We start from the raw sequence: 22,033 nt of genomic DNA on the forward strand, positions 1-22,033 counted from the left end.
TACATTTTGTGTTGTTTTAATAATAAAAATGGTGGATGCGCCGGGTCTTGAGAAACGACACAAAAACTTGGAAATATGTAACATTAGGTGATTTATTATTTATCATTTTCAACAAATGCTATGTTCTATAGCCATTACAGAATCTAATAAATAACAAACTAAAATTTTATATATTATATACAATCAGCTTCAGGAACAATTTTAACACTGTACAGAAAATAAATTGAAATGCCTCTTTATAGATCACATAATGAAGAAAAAAAGGATAAAAATTTCGACTGTGCATAATGGTCGAGTATCATATAAAACCCGACAATTTGTCAATGAACATTTATCTCAAATTCATTGTGGAATCTTAGCCATAACGTGAAAGCAAAAAACGAAAGAACCTCAGGAAGAAGGTCAGTGCTTCTTTTAAGTACAGCCTATTTTTATTAATTTTAATTATTGTTTCTTCAATTTCTACAGAAATTGTTTCACGAATAGAATCTACGTTCAACTTTTGACTCTAACCAGAAACTCAAGCGTATAAGTATAGAAAACGCATGTCGTCATGCATCAATTGACATAAATAAAGAGATAAAACAATAAATAAAATGCGCACTAAAAACGAAATAATAAAATAAAAAGAAGTCACTATTGTGTCATAATCACATGAGCTAAGTGGTTCAAAGTATGTTGTTTGGGGCGTCGTTTTACATCACAATCTCATATTCGAAAACTCGAACCTACCACCACGGCAAACTACGACTTATTGTCCCCACCTAGAAACTCTCTTACTTTTTGTTTTTTCGTTGATTGATCACTTACTTGCTGTATCGTCTAAATGTGTCTTTGCGTCGCTATCTGTGGACGTCTCGCCTCCCCTATCATTGTTATTCGCCGATTCTTGACTACTGTCTTCTGTTAATCTAAGCGCAATTTCCAAATCTTTCAGTACTTCCGTTTCTTTAGGTTCTATCAGAGAGAAACGATGTTGGAGCGCCGTCAGATGTGCAAACGTCAGGTTTAAATGGGCATGTAAACCTAACATTACTACTTCTTTGAAATGTGCCGAGTATAAGTGGGCCACAACATGGAATAACAAACGGACTATTTTCCGTACTATTGACTCGAATGATGAGGGAAATTCGTTTGCTGCGGACGAAAATCAATACATGCTCGAATTAAACTAACAACTCACCATATTTTGTAGGAAAAATATTTTCATCAGTTATTGTTTTCTGAATAAACGTCATTACGTAATCTATATATTGTGGAGCGGCTACTTTTGTTTTTTTTCCTTTTTCGTCGAACCATAAGTAGGTCCTAAAATACAAGTTCAGCGATTTTCTTTTCATTTTTAGAAAATTTACCTTTGACCAGGACCTGTCATGTCGGGACAACCACTTTGAGTGCAAAATTCACTAACAGTACCATATACTAAATTCACGTGATCAAATAGGGCCATTGCTGCAAAAGAACAGTTCAAATTGAGTGGGAAGTTTTTTATTTTAGGAAATGATGAAAATTTCCCGCCGAATGTTTTCCTTTTTTTATTATAGATGTATAAATATACATGACGTTCCTAAAGTAATAAGCTACGTTTATGATTCACGCTACCAAGAAAGCAAAACAGATTCATGAATAGATTAATTTTATTGCGTAAATTACGAAATCTTTTTACGCGTTAGTTTTGTCAGGTTGTTTTATGCTATAGACTTAATTTCAGAACAATCTTATCACCATTTTGTCGCAACAAAAATATTAGAAATAAAAAAAATCGAATTTTTAGGGCTGATTTTCCGAGTTCATCTGCAACAACACAGCCTGTATATCAGATGTATAAAAACTTCTTGACAATAATCGAAAACGAGGGGTTAATTTCCCTGGAAAGTTGGTGTTTTAGGCTTAGGAATACAGGGGAAATCGTTAGTAATCACTAAGAAATCAGGGGAAAAAAAAGAAGAGGTAAGACGAAATCACAAGCAAATCGGAGGAAATTTTACGAAATCACAAGGAAATAAGAGGAAGTTGGACGAAATCACAAGAAAATCAGGGGAAGTCAGGTGTAGCGATTTTTAAGAAGTAAAATAAAAAATAAAACTTATCTATGCAATTTGCACAAAAACACAGACTGTCTACATAATAAAAATCCCCCCAAAGAGCCCACATTTGTCAAAATTAATGCTACATACAGGATAAAACAGGAATAGGACACGTGGGACCCTTCATTCCAGAAACGAGTTTCCAGGCGCTCTAACAAACAAAAATTTTCACACATTTTCGTACGTCAATCGTAGTAATTTCCTTAATCTATACAACCTTGTTCAACTAGTTTTCCATATTTTTGCATGAGAATAGACAGAAGAAAACAATCGTCCAGAAATTGGGTCAAGTTTGTTTACATTACTCGCAAAATTTTCACGTTATTTGTGTCGACTTCCGGACAGTGATGGATAAGAAAAATCAATTAAAATCGAATTAAAGTCAAGTTTTTGCAGGTCCAATATCAGTTGCGCAATAATTAGCAATCATTATATAATATGAAAAGATGTCTCCATAAAAAATGACGCAAACTTCGTGGTATCCCATTAGAATGAACAATTAGATTTCGATAATAATTGGAGTCGTGCTGATTATAAGAAATATCGAACAAAAATAAATGACCTTTAGCACGTCCACGCATATTTTCGTATCGATAAAACTTAATCACGTAAGAAAAATGATTGACACCTGCGCTTGGATTTTTCACAATTATTTTTCTGGGGGTTTCCATTTTTAGCTCCGCCAGTGAGGCATCATTTTCAATATATACACTCTAATAAAAGAAAATCAATTTGTTTTCCCGGAATAGACTAGAAGAGACATCGATCGAGACATAATCTGACGTTGTAAGGCGATTTTTCTCCAATTAAAGAGATGTTATGACATCGCTTAAGAGTATTATGATTCCCAGTAATGTTGAAATTGCTTGGTGGCAGATCCATTAGTTTCGCAGTGACATCTAAAATCGAAATAAATTGAATGATCGCTCCAATGACTGTAAATAATCAACGAATTGTTTTTTCGCAGCTTAGTCATAGAATGAATCACGACAAAAATCAGGTGTTGGAGCGGTTTTGATAACATCTCGAAGTTTCAAAAGTGTGCGGAAATTCAATGTTAAAGTGGAACATTTGTAATAAAACTTGACTGTTTGCACAGCTGTGTAAAACTGCAGTGGAGTGGCTGAGAAAAATTTGAAGTGGTCCAAACGTACTACAGAAAAACAAGCATTATCTTCCCATACTTGAAATTATAAGTAGAAACAAAAGAACCGGTCATTAATTATGATTTATGAAATTCGTTTAGGCTTGCGTCCTGATAAGAATGATTCATTTAGCATTGAAGTGGTTTCATTTGGTTTTGTTCTTCCCGAGAAATTTAGAAAACAAGATTGAGAAACCTCTGTGATAAGATGTCCTTGGTTGCCCAATTTCAACTTGTTTTTACTTACTATGTGATGCTAGCCATTCATTATAGTCTAGTCCTGCAGGCAAATCAACTAACAATCTTATGTCCATTTCTGGAAGTTTTCGTTCAAGTACTGTGGCTTCTAGGTACAATTTGGAGTCGCTTGACGACGAAGAATCATTGCCTTCTTTTTCCTTTCGTCTTGCTTTCCTAAAAAGAAAATTTCAAAATTACCTTTGTGGTTACCACTGTTAAGTACCTGCAAAAACAGGTAATAGTTTGTTCAGCTTCTAGGGGCAAAACCCGAACATTTTCCACGGTCTTGGCCTTACCTACCACCCGACCTAGCCACATTACAAGGGCGAATTACATGTCAAGTTCAGTTTTAATGAGATTCGATGTCGTAAATGCGAAACCTCATAAACGCATTGTTAGAGACATATCAATTTTAATTAGAACTGAGGGTCGTAAAGACGTAATTGAAATCAGAGTCGTTTTCCAGATTTATCTAGTTAAAATGTTTGCTCATTACTCACCCCATAAACCAGTCCACGGTATCGCGAAGATATTCCGGTAGACGCTCCAGTTTGAAGAATGTAATGCCACTTTTAAACCAACAAGTAATTTTTAAATCTAAGCAGAAATTGCACCACAATCAGATGGATTTTCTTCGGTCTTCCGAGACCAAATAACAAATGTCAACACTAATACACGTTGGAGGGACGTTTATATTGCACCAAACTCCACGAAACGGACGAGGTGCTGCACCATGCGTACTTTAGACCGCGTCCATCAACAAACTTTAATCATTTGAGAAAAACTAAGTCATTTTCTTGATTTGCAAATAACTCCATATTTATTGGGCGTCATTGTTACCAACCACACGCCACGAAACTGACACTTATAAAACTATTTCAACTCACAATACAACGCGTAATTAAAAAACGAACAACACAAACACCGCCTGAAAGCCCCCGGAAATAAATACACAAACGGGCAGTGCTGCAAGACTAAAATATTTTAATTAAAAAATTCTCCAACGTTGGCCATTCTGACGCGTCTTGTCAACTGTCAGGCACGACTATCCAAAGGACGAAATCACGACCTTCCACGTTAAAAACTCGCAAAATTGAAAGTGTACCCCTTCGTGTTTCACCTCACATGTTTCATTGAATGTTTAATTGTCGACGGACTTAAAATCAGTGCTTGATTGGACATCCTGAAGGTTTGACCAGCGTCCTGTTGTTAGAACACATAACCCGAGTTGTCAAACTTGTCAAAATTCCATGATGATTTTTAAATAAAACTCGATTTTGGACAATGCCAACGATTTGATTTAAATGGGTACGTGATGTGCAACGTTTAATTTTATTGTTGAGTTTCGTTTTGTCTTCCAGAGGAAGGATCAGACACCCTGGACTTGTCAAACAAGAAGCTCAAAAAACTCAATAAATGCACCCCCCAGGAGACTCAATGCACAACTTTGATACTCGATGATAACGAGCTTCAGCGTCTCGATAATATTGACTCATTTCTGCGGTTACAAAAGGTAGAATCTTGTGGTTGAGGATGGTTTTTGAATGAGTCTTTGTAGCTTTCTGCAGTCAGAAACCAGCTCTTGCGTATGTATGGAGTATGCCGGCTCCATTCGTTAAATACTTTAAATCTTGCTCACAATGGGATTCTTACCATAGAAGGGCTAAAGGAGTTGGTTAACTTGAGGTGGCTTTGCTTGGCTGGAAATAGCATAAAGACTATAGAACACTTGAATACTAATGTTAATTTAGAGCATCTAGATCTGTCTGAGAATAACATTACTCATGTGAGCGACTTGTCGTTTTTAAAGAACTTGAAGGTATGATTTGGGTGTTGCTTTCATGGGTGCTTATCATAATTTTCAGGAGCTTTTTCTGCATAATAATAAGATTAATCATTTAAGACAAAGTGAGCGTTTTCTACCTGTTAGTCTAACTACTCTAACACTAGCGAATAATAACATTGAAGATCTGAATGAAATCTCCCAGTTAGTTAATCTTACCAATCTGACCAGCATCTCCATTGCTAACAATCCTTGCGTTATTTTTGGTAACAGCAACATGTATCCTTTCAGCGCGACTTTTAAAGTAACTAATTTCATGTTTTTCCTTAATAAAACAGTGGCTTCGACTACCGTCCGTTTGTAATTAACTGGTGCTTGAACATTAAAACCATTGACGGCTACGTCGTTGACGCAATCGAGAGGTATTGTCAGAATTGTCGTGATCTCACTGTAAATGTCATTGTTTTAGTCTGAGGGCAGAGTGGCTCTACTCGCAGGGACGGGGGCGCCATTTCAGAGTTGGTGATCAAAAGGATCTCGCCCAGTACCTAGCGAGCGTTTGCCCTTTAACAGGCGAAGCGCTAGAAACTGAAGAAGACAGAAAACTGCGCCTTATTTTAAGCAAAGCGCAGCACCACCAACAACAACTCAGAGAACAATCAATCGGTAATTCGGTAATGATCCCTTGGGAGTCGTTACAGTTTTGTTTGCAGAATCCCCAAATCCGTCACCTTCAACCAGGAAGAAGCTGCACGGGGCCAAACACTCCCCAAGGCTAAATTGTGGGTACGCCCAATCACCCAACAAAATCTAACTTCTTATTCTAGCGTCTCGCATCAACAGTAAGCTAAAATCCCCGGATCGCATGTCCTCGAGTTGCTACGGAAGCGCCAACCTCATGGAAAACTCAAGTATTATGACCCAGAGTTTGGACCCCACGATTCTTCGGCAGAGTGTGACACCCTCGAAAATCCCAGATCCTCAATTTGAGAAGTGTTTAGGTAAATTCTAATTGGTTTCGATGAGTGGACTTAAAGAGACTTGTAGATGAGGAGCCCGTGAATAGCCCCCTTCAAGCTCTGTCGAAGATGATGCCGGTCCCAGAATCCTTGATGAGCCCCGATTACCGTCCAGCTCCCATCGTGGGGAAGCCAGTCACTTCAAATCTTGTCACAAATAACAAAAACAGACTACCCCAAATGACGAGGTCGCCGAAGATGGCGAGGAATTTGCCCAGGAATAAGACACCCACGGGAAGTGACGGGAAGAAGAGCAACTCTTCATCACCGGCGAGGACGCGGAGGGTCGTCACCAACCAAAACAATTCAAAGTAAGGAAAATTGAAACTACGACAAACCCTTCAAGTTTAATTAACAGCAAAGAAAACTGCAACAAAGCCTCAATTCTTCGAAAATCGGTGAGCAGCGACGACGAATCCGAAGTGTGCGTCTCTAAACTCCAAATGATTCAAATGCGGGCGGAGGAAAAACGCCACCAGAAAGACGCCGAGGTCGTCAGCAACAGCAGCGCGGAAGACAAAGTGGAGCAAGCCGCCGTCTGCATTCAGAAGATCTGGAGGGGTTACTTTACCAGGAACAGGAACAAGGAAGTTCAAGAGGTTTTCAGGACGTTACAAGCACAACGAGCTAGTCAATACATACAGTAACTCCCACGATAAATTAACAGAAGATTTCTTATCTGTTAAGTTCCAGGCAACTCACGAGTGACATGGAGACGACGAAAGCCGCCCTGGAAAGTGAACGGAAAATCCAAATGTTGCAAACTGAGGCAATCAGCGCTCTCTGGAAGCAAATGTCGGCGCTGCAACCGAGCGGGAGTCAACCCAGTAATATTAACATGACAAGTTTGTCGGCGGACAACGCGGAAGTTGTTAAAGAACTAGCTAAAACATGCTCGGTGCTCCAGAATCAGATTCAACAACTGCAGAGTTCGATGCAAGATATCATCAAAGTTATGACGGTTTTTAGTCAGGCAGCTTCTATAAACCCGCCGCTTCTGGAGAACGGCATTGCTACTCAGACTGAAATTGTCGCAGTGCACACGCCGCAAGTAAGAAAAATTAGTTTTAGTCCAGGCAAAATAAATATGAACCTCGGAATAATTCGCATAATGCTGATTTTTTGGACTTTGATTTTGTTGTTCTGAACAAATTGTCAAAAGTTCCAATCGATAGGTGTGCTGCTAAAAAAGTTACGCGGTGGTAAATGTCAAAGAAAACAATTCTTTGCAAATATCTCGTAACGGATGATTCCAACGGCAAAAGCACCTATTATAAAAATTGTAATTGTAAATTGTAAATTTATAATTGTATCATTATAAAAATTGTACCTTATCAAATTTGCAACAAAAGTTTTTCCCCGGTCCTCTCGATTTCTCTCGATAAATTGAAAATTTTCTTTTGAAAATTTCGTGTCTATTTTGTCTGGACTATTTGTAATCAATACGTTACACTTTTTATTTAGGGTGAAGCGGGGAAAGTTTTCCCTTTCCAGAAGCAAACGCGACCCTCTTCACTGCCCCTGCCGGTAAGTCAGCGCAAAAAGGACGCGCACCCCGTAAACACAGAGTTGCAGCAATACGCCGACAATTTAGTGGATGGGGTTATAAAAACCGTTTCCGAAACAAAAGCGGATTGTTTTGGAGAATCGACAACGGAAATTACCGTGACGGACACGGCAAAAAATCAAGAGATTCAGTCGAATTAACGTTTTTGTTATTATTTATTTAGAACGAAATTGTCTTGGTGTGTATATTAACAATGTGCAACTATGTAATAGGTTTTACTTTCACAGAATTTAGCTTTAATTATTACACAATCACAGTTAGCTTTCGTACCGAGCTTTTCTTCTGTGCAAAAAGTACAAATTTAGTTAACAACACCTCTTTGGAGTGATGCAATTTGTAAGCTTTAATAAATGTTGAGATGTGTTCACTTTGATTTTGCTTGGGACACGAATCACACGCTCGCACATTGTAGAATTTATTAAATAACAGAATAGTAATGAAAATACAAACTTAACTAAAAAAATATTTGAGCTTTTCAGTCGTTACAAACTTTTGATCAAACGCTTCTTAATACCGTCGTTCTCTAATAAAACGCACTGACATTCTTAAGTACCCAAATTTTGAAATTGTCACAAATGCAATCGAATTATTGCTAATTTAGATACCGTCAAAAATAATGAGATCAATTCCACTCCTGGCAAATATTTTGGACCTTTAGAAAATACTGAGATGGAATTCTTTACATTCACAATCACAAAGTTTCAGTGCAGGGAAAACTTGAAAACTAAAGTTGTAAACTAGACTATTGCAACAGCTTAAAGTAACAATGTTGGAAATGTACAAAAGGTAACATCACGTGACATCAACTGTAAGAATTACTTGAACAAGTTCCCGTAAATTTGCTTTTCCAGCTGCAGGTAATTGAGTTTCTTTTTCCTGGCCATGCTTAATACTGCCTGGATGTTGTAGTCATTTGGTTCCAGGATAATCGCGACTTGCAAGTCTTTCAGAGCTTTGTCGTAGTCTTTAAGTGCCAATCGGGCTTGGGCTCGTCGGTAAAAAGCCTTCACATTTTTCGAATCTTTGTCTATGACCTGGAAAAAATAGTGTACACTTCAACCATAGCAGAGGCCACAACGTACCTGACTACATAAATCAATAACATCACTGTGTTTATTTTTTTTCAATCTAACTGCAGCTAGATTTAACAACGTGTTTATCCTTATCTCTCCTACTCTACTTCTATTTTCCGCTTTATTGAGACCTATAAACCAGTCTATGTACCTCAATGTTTTCACATATTTCCGCTCTGCGTCCACAAAATTCTTCCTGTTAAAAAAATAATTCCCGGAATCTTTGATTTTATTTATTGCGTTTTCCATTTGCCTCTGTTCTTTGTTGAGATCCCAGTCGTTGGGCCACGGAGGGAATACGTCTTCAGTTCCATCGTTCTCTTCTATACACCAGTTCTCTCCTGGTAGCAATTCACCAGAATTTTCTATCACAATTGGCTAAAAAAACGAGTCAGAATAATGATTGAATGTTTTTGGGGCTGTACTTCAGTCGGAACGTCGCCATCTAGAGGCATATCTGACATCTCTACAATTATATTTAAGCCTTTTTTCACTATTCCAAATGCAACGTTTATCCCGTCTAAATGCGGACAAGGGACTGTGGTGATGTAAAACTGTGAGTTGTTAGAATTGGGGCCCTTATTAGCCATGCCCAAGACGCCTTCGCGGTCATGCTAAAAAAATAAAGTAAAACGAGGTAATTTAACGATTACAATGCAAAAAAAAAACAATAATTACGACGAACTATCATTACGAATCAAAGGAAGGTCAGTCTGTAATTATCATTTTTTTCTTTTGTATTTGTTTACCAGAACTGTGAAATTTTCATCGTCAAATTTTTCCCCGTAAATGCTCTCTCCTCCTCCCCCGTCCTTCTTGGTGATGTCACCTCCTTGGACCATGAACATGGAAACGACTGTAAAAAAGAAACTACAAACATTCTTCGTTTACATTTATTTATAAAAGTTAAATCAAATAAATTTATCTTCTGCCCCGTCTCCCTCGCGAGCGATTTCTAGGTGCAGCTGTCTTAGGCTCCGGCGTTTGATCATTCGGCTTTAAAATATCACTCACGCCATCAATGTTATCTTGATGTTTTTCTTTGTTATCTTGAGGTGCGTCTATGTTTTGATTATCTGTTGCTACAGCCTTATCACTGCATTTGCATTCTGGATGAAAATTTGTTATTTTATGAAAACACAAAGTAGGTGTTACCACTAGAGCAACAATTCTCTTGTTCGACTTGACACGGTATTATCCTAAGGCAAGGGGGCTCAGTCATACAACACTTTGGTACAGATTTGGGGCGACACTTTTTGTTAATAGGGGGGCGATTAGCCCATTGCTCCATTTTCCTGCACTGGTGTTCAACCCGTGAAGGGGTGTCACAGATTTCAATCTGCCACCCACAAGGGGTGCAGCTTTTCTTATTGGGGGTTTCAGAGACCCACGCTAGCCCAAATCTGCCTTTTACTAACTTCGGTTCGTCGTCACAACAACAACAACAGCGACATGTATTTGAAGTGGGGCCACAAGCCAAGTAGTCTGACCATTGCTTTCGTAAATTACGAAAGTCTTTCCGCCACTTATCAAGAGAGTCGTGGTCTTGAGGAAAACATTCTTGAAAACAAGCTGAGCAGTTACAGCACGACATGTTACAGCAAATTTTGAAACGATCGGAAATGTCAGTGAGACAATTCAGCCAACTTACCTCTGTGGAACCTCGAATTTTTGTAATGTAGCCGCGTTCCATGCTGGCTGATCCCCTTTTCGCCAGTACAAAGCGCCCGAAAGTTTTCCGCGGTTTTTGGGACTTTATCGTTGAATAATTGGATCACGACTCTACCAGCTGCAAAAAAACTTGAGCTTAAGTTATGGTTTTGGGATTGCGGAGGTGTGGACCTTTTGCCGCCCCAAATTTAATATCGAAAAATACGACCGGGTTCTCCTCGACATCATGGTGGTTTGTACTGTTCATTTCCACGAATTTTTCAAACATTGTTAATTGCATCGACCGGTGTTGTGTACATTGCACGAAAAAAGGTGTTTTATCACTAATCACATTTTAATCAGCAACATTCATTGAAAATGCACATTCTATTTTTGACACTTTCTGCTTTGACATTTTTAATGTTAGTGATAAGCGTTAGGGATTTTGGTTTTTTTTATGGTATAGGGCGGGAGTTTGACTGGGCGCGGGCGGGAAAATTTAAACGAACAAACAAGGAGTTTCAAACTCGATCAAAACAGGAGGAAATGTGTACTGAGCCGGTGCAACGGGAGTTTACATGCATACTGCACATGCCTACAAATAATTGCTTTGGTGATAACGTGGTTATTATTAATGGCAATTACATGACGGTTTTGAATGACCTTACATGACTTTTACTTATAGTTTTTAGAGCAGACTGTACCTAGCACTCAAACAACACTAAAATCTGGGAAGTGGGGTAGAACATACATTATTCACACTGTATATTATAATAAATGAAAACAACGCTTTACATAATCCCAATAAATTAGTATCAAACAAAACGCAATGAATTTTAACGACGATCTGTTTTCCCAATTCCACGCTTCCCAGTAAAAAGATGTTTTGGCATTTTGTTCCCAATGAAGCGATCCGCTTCCCCTTTGAGCCCGTACTTCTTGACTTTCTTCGCGATGGCTCTGTGTGCGATCTGCGCCAATTTCTTCCTCATCTGAAATTAACGTGTTAGTAAAACCGACAAATCCGAACACACAACTCTCCACAGTTCGGCGGAAGAAAATTTTACTCGAAAAAAATTGTTCATGACAACGAAAACCTACAATGTATTCTAGGGCACCTTCTTTTTCAAAAAAAGTCAAAAATTAAAAAAATTAAAAATATGCAATTATTGAAACATAAATTTTCAAAATGTAATTAATGCAACCTACGATGAATTAAAATTTGACTTCTTTTGAAAAAGGGGGTGTTTTAGAATACATTGTTGGTTTTCGTTTTCAAGAGCAATTTTCTTCGAATAAAAATCTTTTCCGGCGAATCGTGTCTCATCTTTAACTTACAGCAGGATCCTTGACCCCCATCTCGTTCCTCGACTTCTTCACTAAAGCCCCCGTAACTCTTGTCGCCACAGTGCTGCTCTCGCCTTTCTCCACGTCCTTCTTCATCCTCTTCCTCGCCGGTTCGGCGCTCTTGTTCCTTCCGTTCGTCTTAGTGAAGTGTGCATCTTTAGAACCACTCATATCCACTCCTAGTTCTTCCATGTCAGCTCTTAGTTTCGTCACAGATCTGGACCTAGCCTTCGGTCTTGTAGTCCTGGGCATGACCGGTTTCCTACTCTGCTTATTAACTCTAGCTTCATCTTTAATGATCGCTTTCTTGTGCCTAATCTGCAATGCCAAAGCGCGAATCTCGCGCATAGTCTCCGTGAGCTCAATTTTCGGAATAACGTACATTCCAGCTTGTTCGTGGATTTCTTCTTCGCGCTCCAGAGCTTCGAGTTTGGCGAAGATGTCGGGATCGATATAATCGGCGACGTTGTGGCCTTCCCAGATTTCGGGGATGATATCATGGCGCTCTTCTTCAGGGATTTCCACGTAGGTTTTCTTGAGATCGAGGACGTAGTCGTCACCTTCTTCCATCTCAATATCACGTTCGAGTTTGCGTTTGCGGGATTCTTTAGCTTCGCGTTTTTCAAGAACGGCCTCGGGGATACAAGGGGGCCGTGTTTTACCGTCGCGGGGCTTGGGAACGGCGACGTGGACACGATTCAACAAACCATCGACTTTCTTTGAGCGCATTTTTTGATCCACGCGAAAACCGAGCAGTTTTTCGCAAGCTTGTTGTTTAACTTCCATGACGCCTGTGTCGTTAACGGTGGACATTTCCATCATTGCAATTTCATCTTCGGTTAGAGGTTTCACCACTTCTTGTTTTTCAGGTGGTAAATCAGCGATCTGAACAATATCTGATTTGTTGGCGACAACGATGAGAGGCTTATTCGCAAATAAAGGCTTAATTGACTCAAACAACCTGACTTGTTCCTCCAGAACGTGACCACATTGCTCTGAAGGGTCTATAAAATACAAAACACAAGCTCGCAGATGTGCAAGTGCTGTAACAGCTTGCATTTCAATAACATTGCGCTCTTCCAAAGGATGATCCAGAATCCCAGGAGTATCAATCACCTGCCATCTCAAATACTTGTAATCCATGTGGCCAACATAGAGTGACTTTGTTGTGAAAGCGTAAGGCTGAACCTCAACATCGGCTCTTGTAATTTTATTCATAAACGACGATTTTCCCACGTTTGGAAAACCGCAAATGATGATAGTCCTGGTATATGGATCAATTGACGGTAAACGTGCTAAATGCTGGCGGACTTGTTCCAAATACGTGAGATTTGATGCTTGTCTTTTCATTATCGTGGCCATTCGCCCTAAAGCCGCCCGTTTCAATTGTTTACAACGATACAAAGAATCGCCATACTTCATCAATCTCACATATTCTTTAGCAACATTATCTATTAAATGCTTAGCAGTGTTAATCTGACCCAAAGCCAGCTTGTAATGGTCCTTATCATACAAAACATTCATGAGATCTGCATAAAAAGGATGAACATCATCCAATTTTGGAAATTCAGTTAAAATCTGAGTCAAGCGATCGTGGAAACTTTGCTGGGAGAATTTAATTTTACGGAGGTAGAAATTCCGTATTCTCGTAATTTTATATTGCTTGTGGACAACTGTCGGGGTTTTGCGTTGGGTTTTTGATAGAATAATATCAATGAAGTCCTGGTGAATGGAAACAGACGATTAGCAAAAGAAACAGGAATTGAAAGTTTTTTACCTTGGAGGACGGCACCACGGCTATTTTCTTAAAGTTGTACAGTGCCATTTTGGAGATTTTTAATTAAAAGCACCGTAAACTTCAACTAATTGCACAACTTCGGGAAATGGAATAAGTAAGGTTAGGTTGACAACACGTGTGAAATGTTTTAGTGACAAAAATTAAATCACTAATACTAGTTGTCCACTTCACATGTGGCAAAAGTAGCGATGCCGGTTGCTCTGGTTTATAATTATTAATACCTACCTAAAAACTCATAAAAACGACATTGTGATTATAGTCGGAATTTCGTAACTTTGGTTTAACTCCACCTACCTTTGTTCAATAAAATATCGATAGGACAAATAGGTTATGAGTTTTGGCCAAAAAAAAAAAAATTGAAATACTGATTTGTCTTTGAAAAAAGGTCGTTTTATTTCGTCACCGTGTTAACCTTTAAGAATTCATGTAATCAAAATTATATATCAACTAATTAGTGGAAGGACAGACAAGTTACACATAAATTAGGAATAGTTTTTTCTAATCGTTATTTAAAAAAGCCCATAAACCCATCATCAATTTACTTGTGCTCCAAGTTTTGATCAAGAAAGACGTGCTACACGGTTAATCAAAATTGATTTTAATGTGTATGACCAAAAACTTCTACGGGTTCAAATTCAAAGTCGAGTTTTGCAAAACAGTACCGAAGTAATTTTAGTGCGCGAAATAATTTAAAAGTGTCTTAAATTAAATTAAAGTCGTGTGAGTGATTTCTGGTTCCTAGAGGGGGATGCAGTGGTAGGAGCGTGCATGACGATACTGCTCAGGGATCAGGATTAAAGGGTAAGTTAACTGCTAGTTTGAAAATGTTGGTTCAAAATTCTAATAAAAAATTTCTATTGCAGTAAGTCCGTGTTCGAAGATGATGGCGACGTTGGATCTCACAAGGTAGGATTTCTTTCCTTCTGGTGACGGAATTTGAAAGAGGATGGATCTCGCGATGGGGTATGTTATCTCTTTCGGAGTCGCGTTTACGTTTTTCGGAAAAATTTCGGGTAGTTATAGTCGTTTTTCGTAATTTTTAAAGATAAATATCTCGGAAACTATTTGAGATATTGAGATGCGGTTTGCGCCATTCTTTTTCTTGGCTCATTTTACGTTAGAAAATGTACTCAAAAGCCCAAAATTCAATAGTCGATTTTTCGCGAAAAAAAATTGCGACTCAAACGATGAAAATTTTTAATTTTTTTTAATTTTTGGCCATAACTCGCAAACTATTTGTCCTATAGGTCTCAGATTTGGCCAGTAGATAGATTTTAAACTTCTCTTTGGACTGATGTATAATTCAATGCTATTAAACGTCATTTTCATTTTGAAAACATTGATTGAAAATCACCCTAAAATGATGTTTTCAAAACAGTTTTTAAGCCAATACCTCGTTTATTTATTAAGCAAACTCAACAAATTTGGGTCTCATTTTACGCAGAATTTCACGCTGAATCCAATAAAATAATTATTTTTTTAAAATTTGTCAATAAATAACCGAGTTATGGCCGTTTGAAATTTTGGGTTGTCGCTAGAGGGTCACATTTTCGAAGGTTCGAAACAATTCATGCTCGATATCTCTGAAACTATTACAGATATTGGAGTGCGGTTTGCGCCATCGTTTTTCTCGCGATTTTTTACATAAGAAATCGTTTTTAGATTTTCCAATAGTCGAAATTTGCAAATTTTCGCGAAAATTCATGATTAAAATTATGCCAAATTTCTCATATCGATATCTCGCTTATTTTTTAGAGTAAACTTGAGTTATTATACATCAGTGAACGCAGAATTTTACGCAGATTCCAAATCTGGGATTTAAATTCAGATCCGACAACAAATAACTGAGTTATAGCCGATCAAAGTTTCGGATAGTTGATTTTCATTTTTTCTCATTTTTACCAATTTTCAAAGTTAAATATCTCGGAAACTACTCGAGATATTGAGATGCGGTTTGCGCCATCGTTTTTCTCGGCTCATTTTACGTTAGAAAAAGTGCTTAAAAGTCCACAATTCGATAGTCGATTTTTCGCGAAAAAAAATTGCGACTCAAACGATGAAAATTTTTCATTTTTTTTAATTTTTGGCCATAACTCGCAAACTATTTGTCCTATAGATCTCAAATTTAGCCAGTAGATAGATTTTAAGCTCCTCTTTCGACTGATGTATAATTCAATGCTATTAAACGTCATTTTCATTTTGAAAACATTGATTGAAAATCACCCTAAAATGATGTTTTCAAAACAGTTTTTGGCCAATACCTCGTTTATTTATTAAGCAAACTCAACAAATTTGGGTCTCATTTTACGCAGAATTTCACGCTGAATCCAAAAATATGATAATTTTTTAAAATTTGTCAATAAATAACCGAGTTATGGCCGTTTGAAATTTTAGGTTGTCGCCAGAGGGTCACATTTTCGAAGGTTCGAAACAACTCATGCTCGATATCTCGGAAACTATTACAGATATTGGAGTGCGGTTTGCGCCATCGTTTTTCTCGCGATTTTTTACATAAGAAATCGTTTTTAGATTTTCCAATAGTCGAAATTTGCAAATTTTCGCGAAAATTCATGATTAAAATTATGCCAAATTTCTCATATCGATATCTCGCTTATTTTTTAGAGTAAACTTGAGTTATTATACATCAGTGAACGCAGAATTTTACGCAGATTCCAAATCTGGGATTTAAATTCAGATCCGACAACAAATAACTGAGTTATAGCCGATCAAAGTTTCGGATAGTTGATTTTCATTTTTTCTCATTTTTACCAATTTTCAAAGTTAAATATCTCGGAAACTACTCGAGATATTGAGATGCGGTTTGCGCCATCGTTTTTCTCGGCTCATTTTACGTTAGAAAAAGTGCTTAAAAGTCCACAATTCGATAGTCGATTTTTCGCGAAAAAAAATTGCGACTCAAACGATGAAAATTTTTCATTTTTTTTAATTTTTGGCCATAACTCGCAAACTATTTGTCCAATAGATCTCAAATTTAGCCAGTAGATAGATTTTAAGCTCCTCTTTCGACTGATGTATAATTCAATGCTATTAAACGTCATTTTCATTTTGAAAACATTGATTGAAAATCACCCTAAAATGATGTTTTCAAAACAGTTTTTGGCCAATACCTCGTTTATTTATTAAGCAAACTCAACAAATTTGGGTCTCATTTTACGCAGAATTTCACGCTGAATCCAAAAATATGATAATTTTTTAAAATTTGTCAATAAATAACCGAGTTATGGCCGTTTGAAATTTTGGGTTGTCGCCAGAGGGTCACATTTTCGAAGGTTCGAAACAACTAATGCTCGATATCTCGGAAACTATTACAGATATTGGAATGTGGTTTGCGGCATCGTTTTTCTCGAGATTTTTTACATAAGAAATCGTTTTTAGATTTTCCAATAGTCGAAATTTGCAAATTTTTGCGAAAATTCATGATTAAAATTATACCAAATTTCTCATATCGATATCTCGCTTATTTTTTAGAGTAAACTTGAGTTATTATACATCAGTGAACGCAGAATTTTACGCAGATTCCAAATCTGAGATTTAAATTCAGATCCGACAACAAATAACTGAGTTATAGCCGATCAAAGTTTCGGATAGTTGATTTTCATTTTTTCTCATTTTTCCCAATTTTCAAAGTTAAATATCTCGGAAACTATTCGAGATATTGAGATGCGGTTTGCGCCATCGTTTTTCTCGGCTCATTTTACGTTAGAAAAAGTGCTTAAAAGTCCACAATTCGATAGTCGATTTTTCGCGAAAAAAAATTGCGACTCAAACGATGAAAATTTTTCATTTTTTTTAATTTTTGGCCATAACTCGCAAACTATTTGTCCTATAGATCTCAAATTTAGCCAGTAGATAGATTTTAAGCTCCTCTTTCGACTGATGTATAATTCAATGCTATTAAACGTCATTTTCATTTTGAAAACATTGATTGAAAATCACCCTAAAATGATGTTTTCAAAACAGTTTTTGGCCAATACCTCGTTTATTTATTAAGCAAACTCAACAAATTTGGGTCTCATTTTACGCAGAATTTCACGCTGAATCCAAAAATATGATAATTTTTTAAAATTTGTCAATAAATAACCGAGTTATGGCCGTTTGAAATTTTAGGTTGTCGCCAGAGGGTCACATTTTCGAAGGTTCGAAACAACTCATGCTCGATATCTCGGAAACTATTACAGATATTGGAATGCGGTTTGCGGCATCGTTTTTCTCGAGATTTTTTACATAAGAAATCGTTTTTAGATTTTCCAATAGTCGAAATTTGCAAATTTTTGCGAAAATTCATGATTAAAATTATACCAAATTTCTCATATCGATATCTCGCTTATTTTTTAGAGTAAACTTGAGTTATTATACATCAGTGAACGCAGAATTTTACGCAGATTCCAAATCTGAGATTTAAATTCAGATCCGACAACAAATAACTGAGTTATAGCCGATCAAAGTTTCGGATAGTTGATTTTCATTTTTTCTCATTTTTCCCAATTTTCAAAGTTAAATATCTCGGAAACTATTCGAGATATTGAGATGCGGTTTGCGCCATCGTTTTTCTCGGCTCATTTTACGTTAGAAAAAGTGCTTAAAAGTCCACAATTCGATAGTCGATTTTTCGCGAAAAAAAATTGCGACTCAAACGATGAAAATTTTTCATTTTTTTTAATTTTTGGCCATAACTCGCAAACTATTTGTCCTATAGATCTCAAATTTAGCCAGTAGATAGATTTTAAGCTCCTCTTTCGACTGATATATAATTCAATGCTATTAAACGTCATTTTCATTTTGAAAACATTGATTGAAAATCACCCTAAAATGATGTTTTCAAAACAGTTTTTGGCCAATACCTCGTTTATTTATTAAGCAAACTCAACAAATTTGGGTCTCATTTTACGCAGAATTTCACGCTGAATCCAAAAATATGATAACTTTTTAAAATTTGTCAATAAATAACCGAGTTATGGCCGTTTGAAATTTTGGGTTGTCGCCAGAGGGTCACATTTTCGAAGGTTCGAAACAACTCATGCTCGATATCTCGGAAACTATTACAGATATTGGAATGCGGTTTGCGCCATCGTTTTTCTCGCGATTTTTTACATAAGAAATCGTTTTTAGATTTTCCAATAGTCGAAATTTGCAAATTTTTGCGAAAATTCATGATTAAAATTATACCAAATTTCTCATATCGATATCTCGCTTATTTTTTAGAGTAAACTTGAGTTATTATACATCAGTGAACGCAGAATTTTACGCAGATTCCAAATCTGAAATTTAAATTCAGATCCGACAACAAATAACTGAGTTATAGCCGATCAAAGTTTCGGATAGTTGATTTTCATTTTTTCTCATTTTTCCCAATTTTCAAAGTTAAATATCTCGGAAACTATTCGAGATATTGAGATGCGGTTTGCGCCATCGTTTTTCTCGGCTCATTTTACGTTAGAAAAAGTGCTTAAAAGTCCACAATTCGATAGTCGATTTTTCGCGAAAAAAAATTGCGACTCAAACGATGAAAATTTTTCATTTTTTTTAATTTTTGGCCATAACTCGCAAACTATTTGTCCAATAGATCTCAAATTTAGCCAGTAGATAGATTTTAAGCTCCTCTTTCGACTGATGTATAATTCAATGCTATTAAACGTCATTTTCATTTTGAAAACATTGATTGAAAATCACCCTAAAATGATGTTTTCAAAACAGTTTTTGGCCAATACCTCGTTTATTTATTAAGCAAACTCAACAAATTTGGGTCTCATTTTACGCAGAATTTCACGCTGAATCCAAAAATATGATAATTTTTTAAAATTTGTCAATAAATAACCGAGTTATGGCCGTTTGAAATTTTGGGTTGTCGCCAGAGGGTCACATTTTCGAAGGTTCGAAACAACTAATGCTCGATATCTCGGAAACTATTACAGATATTGGAATGTGGTTTGCGGCATCGTTTTTCTCGAGATTTTTTACATAAGAAATCGTTTTTAGATTTTCCAATAGTCGAAATTTGCAAATTTTTGCGAAAATCCATGATTAAAATTATACCAAATTTCTCATATCGATATTTCGCTTATTTTTTAGAGTAAACTTGAGTAATTATACATCAGTGAACGCAGAATTTGACGCAGATTCCAAATCTGAGATTTAAATTCAGATCCGACAACAAATAACTGGGTTATAGCCGATCAAAGTTTCGGATAGTTGATTTTCATTTTTTCTCATTTTTCCCAATTTTCAAAGTTAAATATCTCGGAAACTATTCGAGATATTGAGATGGGGTTCGCGCCATCGTTTTTCTCGGCTCATTTTACGTTAGAAAAAGTGCTTAAAAGCCCAAAATTCGATAGTCGATTTTTCGCGAAAAAAAATTGCGACTCAAACGATGAAAATTTTTCATTTTTTTTAATTTTTGGCCATAACTCGCAAACTATTTGTCCTATAGATCTCAAATTTAGCCAGAAGATAGATTTTAAGCTCCTCTTTCGACTGATGTATAATTCAATGCTATTAAACGTCATTTTCATTTTGAAAACATTGATTGAAAATCACCCTAAAATGATGTTTTCAAAACAGTTTTTGGCCAATACCTCGTTTATTTATTAAGCAAACTCAACAAATTTGGGTCTCATTTTACGCAGAATTTCACGCTGAATCCAAAAATATGATAACTTTTTAAAATTTGTCAATAAATAACCGAGTTATGGCCGTTTGAAATTTTGGGTTGTCGCCAGAGGGTCACATTTTCGAAGGTTCGAAACAACTCATGCTCGATATCTCGGAAACTATTACAGATATTGGAATGCGGTTTGCGGCATCGTTTTTCTCGCGATTTTTTACATAAGAAATCGTTTTTAGATTTTCCAATAGTCGAAATTTGCAAATTTTTGCGAAAATTCATGATTAAAATTATACCAAATTTCTCATATCGATATCTCGCTTATTTTTTAGAGTAAACTTGAGTTGTTATATATCAGTGAACGCAGAATTTTACGCAGATTCCAAATCTGGGATTTAAATTCAGATCCGACAACAAATAACTGAGTTATAGCCGATCAAAGTTTCGGATAGTTGATTTTCATTTTTTCTCATTTTTCCCAATTTTCAAAGTTAAATATCTCGGAAACTATTCGAGATATTGAGATGCGGTTTGCGCCATCGTTTTTCTCGGCTCATTTTACGTTAGAAAAAGTGCTTAAAAGTCCACAATTCGATAGTCGATTTTTCGCGAAAAAAAATTGCGACTCAAACGATGAAAATTTTTCATTTTTTTTAATTTTTGGCCATAACTCGCAAACTATTTGTCCTATAGATCTCAAATTTAGCCAGAAGATAGATTTTAAGCTCCTCTTTCGACTGATGTATAATTCAATGCTATTAAACGTCATTTTCATTTTGAAAACTTTGATTGAAAATCACCCTAAAATGATGTTTTCAAAACAGTTTTTGGCCAATACCTCGTTTATTTATTAAGCAAACTCAACAAATTTGGGTCTCATTTTACGCAGAATTTCACGCTGAATCCAAAAATATGATAATTTTTTAAAATTTGTCAATAAATAACCGAGTTATGGCCGTTTGAAATTTTGGGTTGTCGCCAGAGGGTCACATTTTCGAAGGTTCGAAACAACTAATGCTCGATATCTCGGAAACTATTACAGATATTGGAATGCGGTTTGCGGCATCGTTTTTCTCGCGATTTTTTACATAAGAAATCGTTTTTAGATTTTCCAATAGTCGAAATTTGCAAATTTTTGCGAAAATTCATGATTAAAATTATACCAAATTTCTCATATCGATATCTCGCTTATTTTTTAGAGTAAACTTGAGTTGTTATATATCAGTGAACGCAGAATTTTACGCAGATTCCAAATCTGGGATTTAAATTCAGATCCGACAACAAATAACTGAGTTATAGCCGATCAAAGTTTCGGATAGTTGATTTTCATTTTTTCTCATTTTTCCCAATTTTCAAAGTTAAATATCTCGGAAACTATTCGAGATATTGAGATGCGGTTTGCGCCATCGTTTTTCTCGGCTCATTTTACGTCAGAAAAAGTGCTTAAAAGTCCACAATTCGATAGTCGATTTTTCGCGAAAAAAAATTGCGACTCAAACGATGAAAATTTTTCATTTTTTTTAATTTTTGGCCATAACTCGCAAACTATTTGTCCTATAGATCTCAAATTTAGCCAGTAGATAGATTTTAAGCTCCTCTTTCGACTGATGTATAATTCAATGCTATTAAACGTCATTTTCATTTTGAAAACATTGATTGAAAATCACCCTAAAATGATGTTTTCAAAACAGTTTTTGGCC

The 22,033-nt window shown here is 36.4% G+C and overlaps 5 protein-coding genes across 7 annotated transcripts; 1 reads left to right on the top strand and 4 right to left on the bottom strand.

The window, feature by feature from the left end:
- Positions 1-74: 74 nt before the first annotated feature.
- Mob2 (MOB kinase activator 2) lies at positions 75-4,374 on the bottom strand. 2 transcript variants are annotated; one of them, XM_088044098.1, is made up of 6 exons: positions 3,972-4,374; positions 3,479-3,645; positions 1,356-1,452; positions 1,184-1,308; positions 811-1,137; positions 75-764 (listed from the first exon to the last, which is right to left on the bottom strand). In XM_088044098.1, the coding sequence occupies exons 1-6, from the start codon at positions 3,974-3,976 to the stop codon at positions 745-747; spliced, it is 741 nt and encodes a 246-aa protein (XP_087900224.1). In that variant the 5' UTR covers positions 3,977-4,374; the 3' UTR covers positions 75-744. The 2 variants fall into 2 exon arrangements, with proteins under 2 accessions (XP_087900224.1, XP_087900223.1); XM_088044097.1 differs by lacking the exon at positions 3,972-4,374 and adding an exon at positions 3,695-3,804.
- Positions 4,375-4,457: 83 nt separating this feature from the next.
- Positions 4,458-8,207, top strand: Cep97 (centrosomal protein 97kDa). 2 transcript variants are annotated; one of them, XM_088044094.1, is made up of 13 exons: positions 4,458-4,779; positions 4,833-4,984; positions 5,030-5,290; positions 5,337-5,533; positions 5,593-5,676; positions 5,724-5,920; positions 5,968-6,036; positions 6,082-6,255; positions 6,302-6,584; positions 6,632-6,916; positions 6,967-7,324; positions 7,738-7,800; positions 7,849-8,207. In XM_088044094.1, the coding sequence occupies exons 1-13, from the start codon at positions 4,776-4,778 to the stop codon at positions 7,978-7,980; spliced, it is 2,259 nt and encodes a 752-aa protein (XP_087900220.1). In that variant the 5' UTR covers positions 4,458-4,775; the 3' UTR covers positions 7,981-8,207. The 2 variants fall into 2 exon arrangements, with proteins under 2 accessions (XP_087900220.1, XP_087900219.1); XM_088044093.1 differs by having other exon boundaries at positions 7,738-8,207.
- Positions 8,208-8,242: 35 nt separating this feature from the next.
- On the bottom strand, positions 8,243-11,009 carry Cyp40 (Cyclophilin 40). The gene is made up of 6 exons (XM_088044096.1): positions 10,756-11,009; positions 10,565-10,702; positions 9,663-9,769; positions 9,339-9,527; positions 8,923-9,291; positions 8,243-8,874 (listed from the first exon to the last, which is right to left on the bottom strand). The coding sequence occupies exons 1-6, from the start codon at positions 10,862-10,864 to the stop codon at positions 8,656-8,658; spliced, it is 1,131 nt and encodes a 376-aa protein (XP_087900222.1). The 5' UTR covers positions 10,865-11,009; the 3' UTR covers positions 8,243-8,655.
- Positions 9,776-10,558, bottom strand: LOC148170463 (uncharacterized). Its single transcript, XM_088044099.1, has 2 exons — positions 10,069-10,558; positions 9,776-10,022 (listed from the first exon to the last, which is right to left on the bottom strand). Exons 1-2 carry the CDS (start codon positions 10,505-10,507, stop codon positions 9,835-9,837), a joined length of 627 nt encoding a protein of 208 aa, XP_087900225.1. The 5' UTR covers positions 10,508-10,558; the 3' UTR covers positions 9,776-9,834.
- A 304-nt stretch (positions 11,010-11,313) lies between the features above and the next one.
- Positions 11,314-13,862, bottom strand: Non1 (nucleolar GTP-binding protein 1). Its single transcript, XM_088044095.1, has 3 exons — positions 13,688-13,862; positions 11,902-13,632; positions 11,314-11,555 (listed from the first exon to the last, which is right to left on the bottom strand). Exons 1-3 carry the CDS (start codon positions 13,733-13,735, stop codon positions 11,400-11,402), a joined length of 1,935 nt encoding a protein of 644 aa, XP_087900221.1. The 5' UTR covers positions 13,736-13,862; the 3' UTR covers positions 11,314-11,399.
- Between the last annotated feature and the right edge of the window lie 8,171 nt (positions 13,863-22,033).

Source organism: Gnatocerus cornutus, chromosome 8 (assembly GCF_029298725.1).
Source record: "Gnatocerus cornutus isolate USDA-ARS CGAHR chromosome 8, icGnaCorn1.1, whole genome shotgun sequence".
Classification (NCBI taxonomy): domain Eukaryota; kingdom Metazoa; phylum Arthropoda; class Insecta; order Coleoptera; family Tenebrionidae; genus Gnatocerus; species Gnatocerus cornutus.

Coding starts and splice junctions, on each gene's coding strand:
- Cyp40 (XM_088044096.1), bottom strand. CDS start 10,864: ATGCAATTAACAATGTTTGAAAAATTCGTGGAAATGAACAGTACAAAC. Junction 10,703..10,755: donor TAAATTTGGGGCGGCAAAAG/GTCCACACCTCC, acceptor GTTTTTTTGCAG/CTGGTAGAGTCGTGATCCAA. Junction 9,770..10,564: donor AAATTCGAGGTTCCACAGAG/GTAAGTTGGCTG, acceptor TCTTTTTTACAG/TCGTTTCCATGTTCATGGTC.
- Cep97 (XM_088044093.1), top strand. Junction 5,677..5,723: donor GTCGTTGACGCAATCGAGAG/GTATTGTCAGAA, acceptor TCATTGTTTTAG/TCTGAGGGCAGAGTGGCTCT. Junction 6,917..6,966: donor CGAGCTAGTCAATACATACA/GTAACTCCCACG, acceptor GTTAAGTTCCAG/GCAACTCACGAGTGACATGG.
- Non1 (XM_088044095.1), bottom strand. CDS start 13,735: ATGGCACTGTACAACTTTAAGAAAATAGCCGTGGTGCCGTCCTCCAAG. Junction 13,633..13,687: donor CCGTGGTGCCGTCCTCCAAG/GTAAAAAACTTT, acceptor TCCATTCACCAG/GACTTCATTGATATTATTCT. Junction 11,556..11,901: donor TGGGGGTCAAGGATCCTGCT/GTAAGTTAAAGA, acceptor CGTTAATTTCAG/ATGAGGAAGAAATTGGCGCA.
- LOC148170463 (XM_088044099.1), bottom strand. CDS start 10,507: ATGTCGTGCTGTAACTGCTCAGCTTGTTTTCAAGAATGTTTTCCTCAA. Junction 10,023..10,068: donor AGAGAATTGTTGCTCTAGTG/GTAACACCTACT, acceptor ATTTTCATCCAG/AATGCAAATGCAGTGATAAG.
- Mob2 (XM_088044097.1), bottom strand. CDS start 3,789: ATGTGGCTAGGTCGGGTGGTAGGTAAGGCCAAGACCGTGGAAAATGTT. Junction 3,646..3,694: donor ACTATTACCTGTTTTTGCAG/GTACTTAACAGT, acceptor TTTTCTTTTTAG/GAAAGCAAGACGAAAGGAAA. Junction 1,138..1,183: donor TATTTTTCCTACAAAATATG/GTGAGTTGTTAG, acceptor TTTCGTCCGCAG/CAAACGAATTTCCCTCATCA.